Source organism: Myotis brandtii, unplaced genomic scaffold (assembly GCF_000412655.1).
Source record: "Myotis brandtii unplaced genomic scaffold, ASM41265v1 scaffold1076, whole genome shotgun sequence".
NCBI classification, from domain to species: Eukaryota; Metazoa; Chordata; class Mammalia; order Chiroptera; family Vespertilionidae; genus Myotis; species Myotis brandtii.
In genome coordinates this window covers 1-9,055 of record NW_005353663.1, presented here as the reverse complement: position 1 = coordinate 9,055, position 9,055 = coordinate 1, and the positions used below count along the sequence as shown (strand labels likewise).

The 9,055-nt window shown below is 42.6% G+C and overlaps 1 protein-coding gene across 1 annotated transcript; it reads left to right on the top strand.

The window, feature by feature from the left end:
• The first annotated feature begins 6 nt into the window (after positions 1 to 6).
• Positions 7 to 1,258, top strand: LOC106726599 (endogenous retrovirus group FC1 member 1 Env polyprotein-like). The gene is made up of 2 exons (XM_014542095.1): positions 7 to 181; positions 296 to 1,258. Exons 1-2 carry the CDS (start codon positions 120 to 122, stop codon positions 696 to 698), a joined length of 465 nt encoding a protein of 154 aa, XP_014397581.1. The 5' UTR covers positions 7 to 119; the 3' UTR covers positions 699 to 1,258.
• The last annotated feature ends 7,797 nt before the right edge of the window (positions 1,259 to 9,055 follow it).

Below are 9,055 nucleotides of genomic sequence, written 5' to 3'. Positions count from 1 at the left end.
GGAGCAGCATGACTTCTATAAATGTGAGGTGTTGGGCCCCACTAAGGTCCGCCTTAACCGCCCTCCCCTCCTCCTCCTTCTCCTGGCCCTGAGCAACCTACACCCACCCCCACCCGCTTATGTGTGGAGGTTCAAGGTCCGTGAAACCTACTACCAGAACGGCAAACAAGTCGCCCGGCAGGTAGGATCTCAGGACTGCCCTCTGTTCGGATGCCAGACAAAGATCCAGATGGCTGTCGACATCCAGTCAGTGTCCAATACTGGCTGACCCTATGTCTGTTTTGCTTACGACCAGCAGAACCCAGACAGGTGTAATCAAGATGTCAACACCTATGGGGGTTGCCACTGGAGAGACTGTGTCATACTACACCGCAGCCAGTCTCAGCAAGGCCAGCCTGGGTACCTTCTTTTGGTGCAACGGCACCTTAAGCAACTGCATGAACTCCTCTGACCCCAGGCCTTGCTTCGTGGTCACAGTAGTTCCCCGACTAACCTTGTATGGAGAGTTGGAGCTCGCCTGGCTGCTCCCTCCATCCCATCCCTGGACCCGCAGGGCCGCCTTTCTCCCTATCATGTTAGGGGTGAGCATCGATGCCTCAATAGACCTCACCGGGGCCCTCGGGAACAGTCTGGTCACTGCTCAGTACTTTAATGACAAGCTCCAGTTAGCCCTGGAGTCTACTACCGCCTCTTTTTAGCCTCCCTACAGTGGCAAGTGACATCAATAGCCCAGGTAGCCCTACAGAACCAGTGTACCTCAGACCTTCTGACTGCAGAAAAAGGAGGAACCTGCATATTCCTTCAGGAAGAATGCTGCTACTACATCAACGAGTCCGGAGTAGTGGAACAAAACGTAAACGTACAGACCCTGACTAAGCTGAGTGAAGAACTACGTGCAAGACACTCCTGGGACAACTCTCCTTTCGGCTGGTTCCAAAGCCCCTTAGCTACCTGGGTCCTACCCATGATAGGGCCCCTGATTCTCATCTGTGTCTTTTTTCTCCTAGCCCCCTGTCTCTTCAAGTTCATCCGCTCCCGGGTCACGGAGATGTCATGGGTGACTGTGAATCAGCTCCTGCTCCATCCCTACACTCGGCTGCCCTCCGATCTGCCTCTGCCTAACCCTGGCCTTTAAAACGCCCCCCTCGACATCCCTGGCCAGCTGGAAGTAGTCAGAATGAGTCGGCGTCCTCTATCACCAAAAGGCCAGGATGTTAGGTTGGAGAGAGCCCAGGATCGGACACATGCAGACGTGTGATGAGATCAGATCAGCGGGCCAGACACAGATACTGGCTTCTCCCTGAATCAACAGGACCCCCACACAGATACTGACTCCTTCCCAAATACACCTGCTGACCCCCTGCAGCGGAAACTTCCTCAGCTGAATACCTCAGCTCACGTCCCCACCCCTCACCCAACCACAATATAAAAAAAGCGCCCCCCTCCCTGTTGGCGTGAATCCACATGCCCTGTCTTTGGGGTCCGTGGGTCTCCCAGGGACGCAATAAACCTTTTCCTTTTCTTTCTTTTTCTGATTCACTGGACTCTCTTTATTTCCTACGCCGCCTCCTGAGCCACCTAACCTGACAGGACTCAGCCGCCAAGATTGCTAAATTAACTTGCCATTAGAAAGGGGTTGGCGTGCAACTCCTGTAACTTCAGTGTCCAAAAATGACAGCCCCACCAGAGTGAGTCTTATGTCATCCAGAGGTAAGGAAGGGCTTCTAGGTGGATCCATGTGGTTGTGTTGGGACGACCTCTCCTTCTTTTTAATATATATTTTTTATTTATTTCAGAGAGGAAGGGAGAGGGAGAGAGAGAGAAACAGTAATGACGAAAGAGAATCATTCATTGATCGGCTGCCTCCTGCATGCCCCCTACTGGGGATCAAGCCTGCAACCTGGGATCAAACCGTGACCTCCTGGTTCATAAGTCGATGCTTAACCACTGAGCCATGCGGGCTAGGCAAGACCTGTCCTTAAGAAACAAAGTCTTATGGTCACTTAAAGACCATGGAAAGTGCTAAGTTTTGCTTGTTAGGGGAGGATTTAGATTTTTTTTTTGAGAGAAATACTAAAAATCATGGTGATTAGCACTAAAATGCCCATTCAGGGCAGGAAGTGGGGAGATGGTTGGGGGGTGGGATGGGGCAGGAAGAGCAGAATTACCACAGGAGGGAGAGACTCTGTTCCTTAGGAAGCCTGGCCAGGTTTGGGTGGGTGGATGATGTGGCGATAAATTATTCAGTGGAACAACAGGGAACCTGGACAATTTTTCAAGGTTTTAACTAATTATCCTTTATTGTTATTGCTATGAGGTCCCTTTATAATGTAAAATAAATGACAGAATGCTATCTTTATGTTCTTATTGTCTTCTTTCTCAAGAAACTTTGGTTTCAGTAGCAACCTAGAAAATGTGTTTTGGGAAGCAAGGGTGAGCTTGAAAAGCTAGTGCTCCCCGGGCTCCGAATGATAGAAACCAAGAATCAGGCAAACACCAAAGGCAAGTTGTGCTTACTGGCTTATGTGTGGTCACAGTGGGAGGGCAGTCAGTGGATATATTTATTTCTCCCCTCTTCATCTTTGTTGTAACCAGTTGGCAACCTAAGGTTTTTAGTAGTGGAAGCCAATTAGGTATTCTGGGATTTAAAAATCTCTCCGTGAGAGTATGTGGGTGAAAACGACTTCCTGGTGTGCTGCGAGAGAAGGTGAAGACATTTGGAAAACATTAGTGGCCAATTACAAATGAAGATGCAGAAACTGGGGAGAGATGAGAAGCACATTATGTTTATGACAGAACCAACAGGCAAAGCAAACTGCCATTCAGTGTGTTGGCAAGAGCTTTCTGAGGAAATCAAAACATACGCCTCCTCGTAGAGTCTCAGAATATGCACACTGCCTCTGTTCTGTCCGTAGTTTAGGGTAGTAGAACATTTATTTTAAAGAATGCTTAAAAATTCACTAAAGTGGTCATTCAAATATTTTACCTGTTCAGTCGCACCTTTTATTTTCAGGAATTGTTGCTCCTTTGTCCAGGGAGGCTAAAAAGCAACGGCCCCTGTCCCAATCCCCGGGAGTTGGCCTGCTACCTGGGTCAGCCGCCAGGGTACTCCGATCTCCTGGTCACAGTGATTGGCACAGGTCTGGCCATATGAACCAACAGGCCAATTAGAACCTTCCTGGGATTTTTGCTGGACTTTTAGAAAATACACTCCATTTCTTTGGAGCGTGCTAGCTGTAAAGTTTTAAGCTGCCCTGGGCTATCCTTGACCCCATGTAGAAAGAGCTTGTCTAAGAATAAAACCAAATGTGGAGAAAAACCAAAAAGAGAGACACAGAAATAAGAGTGAGCCAATGTTTTCCCTTCTTGCTTAAGCCATTTTGTGACTATTTCCTAGGACCTGTAACTGAAAGAGTCCTAATAACACACTTATTCACACTTTCATTTTATGATGGAAACTGAGGCACAGTTGGTAGAAATGCTAGTCTAGTAATGTGTAGTCCAGTCCCTTATCCTCTTGTACCCAAACTAACATACCATTTTAGATCAGTTATGTGATTTGAATGAGTTCTTGTAAGCAATTAGTAATTACCTATAATAGTAAATAATATTAGTATATGGTAATCAGTAAAATATCTACAATATTACTTAATAAACAAGACATAGTATTTGAAGAAATGCATTCTTAGATTAATTTTCAGAAAACCATGTCTTCCTAGTTCTTAGCTCAAACTCATCTTCAGTGCCTCCAAACTGGCTTCTGCCCCCGTCGTGCTGTATTTGTTTCTTTAATCTCAGTCTGATGAGCTGAGCTCAAAGCGGTCTTCCTCGGGAAGACTTCCTAAGTCCACAGCCTTGGAGGAGCTCACCCACCTACTGTCTGGTTTCTCACTTCCTTCCGAGCTCTTATCCCACGTGTTGCTTTCCATTCCTCCCCCTGTGCTTATGTGACTAAGGTTAGTGTCCTCTAAGGTTAAACTCTTTGAGGGCAGTAATTGTATTTGCTTTTCCCTACCACTGTGTCTCTACAATGGTACCTAAAAGCTCAGGAGATACAGAAAATGAAATTATTAAGTGATTAACTGTGGCATAATAAGAACTATATTTGGTCTTTATCCCTGGTTCCTGGTATATAAATCCTAAACGCTTAGAATCTTCTGAGTTATGGAAGTGTCTTTTGTTATTTATAAGAAGCCTCTTTTGATCATACCCGAGCTTATGTTAATAAGGTGATTTAGGGTAGGGTCCCTAAATAGTTTCAGGATTGAACTGGTTACCAGAATGTCCAAGTGAATGGAGGGTTGGCACTTTCTGCTCCATCCACCCACCCCCAGAAAGGAAAGGGGGCACCTGGAGATTAAAGTCTATACAAATTCTTGAACAATAAGGTTGTAGGAGGTTCTGAAGTGACAAACGTATCCATGTGCTGAGGGGTGGTACACATCAACTTCACAGAGACAGAAGCTGTTGTGCTTGGGCCCTTGCCCGGCCTCACTCTATGCACCTCTTCATCTGGCTGTTCATGTGTATCCTTTATAGTAAACCAGTAAACATCACTAAAATGTCTTCTTCAGTTCTCAGAGTTGTTTGGGCAAATTATTGAACCTGAGGAGGAGGTGCTGAGAACTCCCAATTTATGGCCAGTTAGTCAGAAGGTGGCCTGAGACTTGTGATGGCATCTGAAATGGGAGCAGACTTGGGGGTGGGGGTAGTGGGGACCTGAGTTCCTAAACTGTGGGGTCTACCTAACTACCAGGTGGTGTCATAAATGAATTGAATTGTTGGGTACCCCGTTGGTGTCAGAGAATTTGAGAATTGGCTGGTATCAAAGAATACAACCCCAATAGCCTGGTCACATAAATTTTTTCTAGATAAAATTCAAGAAGCTGCAATTGATGGTTATTATTTTTTTTTTTTTAAAAAACAAGTTTCACATTTCTCAACGTATTCAGATTTGGTAAATTACTGCATTGTGATAATGGTTTTATGAATACCAAAGTTTGACTACTATGCAACTAAAGAGATACTAATGGGTAATGTCAGTGATAGTTCAGTAATAATAGTTGCGGTGAGATGATCGAGCATCAGCTCAGAAGCAATGCATCTTGAAGAAGGCTACTAACTCACCCTGGGGCTGGGTGAATATTCGAGGAAGTAGAATTGGCATTAATCTGAGTGTTATATCTGTGAATTTTTTAAAAAGCCTGTTCAAATAACTCATCTCTCTTCTCTAAGGAAATATATTTAAAAAAGTTACTTGAATTAGAGCTAAAGAATAAGTTACTCTGAAAGTTCAGTGGAAAGAACGGGTAATGAGTTTGGAAGGTCTGACATGTTTTCAGCTTCAGCTTAATTCGAGCAATGCTCTCATTTTCAGTTTCCCATTTATATCATTTGGATCAATATTGCCTTCCTACAACTTCATGGATATTAGGAAAATAAATAAGTTGGCCTTTAGCAAAAGTTTTAACTTCAAACTAAAGATAATCAGTGACTGCACAGTGTTTTATTTTTGTGTCTCTGTCTCTACCCTGAAAGGAGAACTGTGCCCTAGAGAACAGAAGTAATCGTTCTTTCTAGATTCTAAAACTAACTGGGGACTTAAAATTCCCCCTCTACCTTACTTGGAAATGTTGCTTCTGAGGACACTCCAATGAGTGTCATTCTGAATCAAGATCTTGGTTAGGTCCCATATCTTTCCCTAGGGAGCTCAGGACTCCTTCATCATATGATGGAATAGGACCACATCAAGGGTCCTTTCAATGCTCTGTGTGTCTTGATGGGAGTAGTGAGTTGGCATTTGAAAAATAAAGAATTAAATTTAATAATTGACTCTGAAGCACCGTGGCAGTGGTACTGAATAGAATCAAATACTATTTTATCTTAAAGGCCAGGGTCTCCCTGTCCCTGCCAAGTTCCCTTAGCACTAATTTAGGGCCCGCTCGAAAGCCTAAGAGAGAGCACAAGAGTGACGGTCACGATGAATATCTTGAACAGTTGTATATGACTGTAAGGATGGCAATGCCTTCATTATTTTTGGTCTGGTTATATGTTTTCATTTTTAATCATCTCCAAATGCTTTCTTTTTCATGGAAACTGCATTTATTGGTCTTATAAAAAGTATATGATATAGTGATAGCCACTACTTTTGAAAAATCTAAACTTCCTAAATGGCTGTCATTTAATCTATAGCTGTGAACTCAGTCATCATTGCCAAATATATCAGCGAACTGAGGTAGGCAGAGCATCTTTAACTAGTCAGTTAGTAGCACTGAACCAGGGCCACCATTTAATCTTCATGTTGGGAAATAATATTCTCATTGAAGAATTTGTATGAGTACTTTACAAACTTTTCTAGACCAGGAATTCTGAAAGAAGACAGATCCGACATCATTAAATACTAGTATATTCAGTAACTAGTCAAGTATTTTACAGGTCTGAAGCTACTTCCTGCTTTTGGAAACCTGGGTCTACTTTGAGGAAAGAAATACATGAAAGAAAGAGTTTGCACATGCAGTATGATGGTTCATGTCCAGCAATGCATTTCAAATCATGAACAAACACATGTACAAGATAAGACATTATTGACTACAATTTCTTGCCTGCAATCTATAATTTTCCTGATGCTCAAACACAGCAATCACCTTTACCTACAACTTCCCTAATACCTACTATACTTTTTATAAGTCAAAATGTGCTTAGTAATCCTGTTATATACTTCTCTACTTTTCCATGTATTGAACTTGCTTAACATTTTGAAAACTTTGCAGCAATGACTAGTTGGATGTGATCAATTTTATTTTACTCAGATGTGATGCCTATGCAAGCAGTTTGAGTTCCAGAATCTCTTAATTGCATTCATTAGAGATTACAGATTTTCCATATTTGATCATTTTCCTTTGAGACTATGTTGAAAAATAACTAGGACAACCAGTTCTCTTTGACATTTGCCCAACAATGAATTATTAGAATAGAATGACAACCAATAACAACTGAAAGTCTCTAAGATGACTTTGTTTATTGAAGTCATGTGTTTGTCCTTAACCATAAAAAAAAAAACCCACCATTTCATTTGTTCAGGGTTGACAGTTCACTCCAGTTGAAATATACACATATATGCATGTTACTCATACTGGTAAGGAAATTTTTGAGCTAGCCAACAATACAGAACTTGTTTGCTGTTTTACCATATTGCTGCTCTCTCTGTTTACTTTTGGAGAGTGACTTATATATGAATATTTTCCAGGAGAAAATCAATGTCTTCATTCCATTGGCCATGTTTTGTAATGTCAATTCTTGTTCCTAAAAAAAGCCTCGAATTACCTGATGTCCTAAGAAAGCAGATGGAGCTTTGGTCTTAAGATGTCATCTAAAAGACCCTAGCCAATCAATTTTGTGCTACCCAATTTATCTGCCTTCAAAGGGTGAAGGACTGAGTTGAAGCTTTTGAGATTGGAATCTCTGGTTGCAGGGAAACTTGAGTATTTTGACCCTGAGGTCTCTACTACTAAGCCAATCCTCTAGCATCTGACAGTTCATATTTGTTGAATTCATAACCTTGATCCTGGTCCTGTTCCCCTGTGAAATGTGTCATCATTTTTGTTTGCTCCTGAAATGCACAGCACATGAGGCAAAATATATCTGCTTCTCAGAAGCAGTCAAGCTCTAGGAAGTCTGAAACCTGTGGGACTGAAATGGCATCTTTCAGAAGCGGAATGTGTCTGCACTAATAGCTTTCACACAGGCAAGTCTGGCTAACCTAACGGTGTCAGCCACTAGAGCAGCAGCAGCGCTTGGAGATTTCTATGAACACAGGCCTGCAGATGGCCTTTCCAAATAGCCTTGTCTCTCAGTTCCTTAACCTCCTTTATTCCAATTATCCTGACCACTATCCTAATTCACTCCAGTGGGGATACCTAAGAACTTGGCATTACCAGTATCTACTACTTTTCCATATTAATGATTTGAAGACTCTTATTCACCAAATACAACCTATTGTCTTTCAACTTCACTCCTAGAATCTTGAACCATAATATTCCCACATCTATTACCCACTGTTCCTGCCACCTTTTCATTCTCCCTCACTTCCTGCTTTATGTCCCAATTTGCATCTTTATTCAGCTTAGGTTCTATGGTCCACCCTTATAATAATCACTCTTTTGCATATATGCTCAACAAACTTCCCCTTCTCACTTTGCATAATCACCTAACAAAGTCACAGTGCTGTTAAATCCAGTTCTGACTAATCTAAGCCTGCACCTGTTCAGATAAACACAGCTAGAAAAATATATATAACTGTGTCTCCTCTTGCCTCTTGTAAATTCATGCCATTACTCAAGTTGGCTCTCAGTGCTACTTGGCAATCCTACTACATTTCACTCTCCCACTTCCTGGATAGCTGTTTTATGCCTTCTCTCCCCTCCCTCAAAATTCTAGCACCCTTTTCCCATTATCACTTGCAGCTGTCACCTATGTTTTCTATTTAACTGAGAAAATAGGAGCAGAAAATTTCAATGAGTCCCCACTACTACATCATCCCACCAACCAGCTTCTATGCCTATATACTCTTCCTTGTCATTCATCATTTCAGGATTCTCCTCATTGAGGTAAAAAAAAAAAAAGAACTATAGTAAAAAGAACTTGTAGAATAAAAAAATGGTGGTGGCTCAGGGAAGACATGACCCTTGCCTCTCCCCCAAACTCCCACCCATGAAGGAAGACACAGGGCGGGTGATAATAATTGAGAGAAGGAAGGGTTGATAACACCTGGGGAATGGGACTCAATAGTTTCCCAACTTCTTTTTTTTTTTTGAATAACTTCCCTTTTATTCCCTCCACTTTATGTATCTATTTTTTTTTGGAAATACACAGACATTTTTAATAGAAGCAAAATGGGGCAACTGCGTCACAGCCAACCGGGAATGAGATCAGGCGAGGCAGGGCAGGTGCTGTGTCCAGGCAATGGAAGACAAAGCAGCCTGGCTGCAGGAGGGTGGGGGTGGCCTGGCCCTGGGGGCCTGCAAGAAGCCCAGGCTGCAAGCTTCATCCCTGGGGA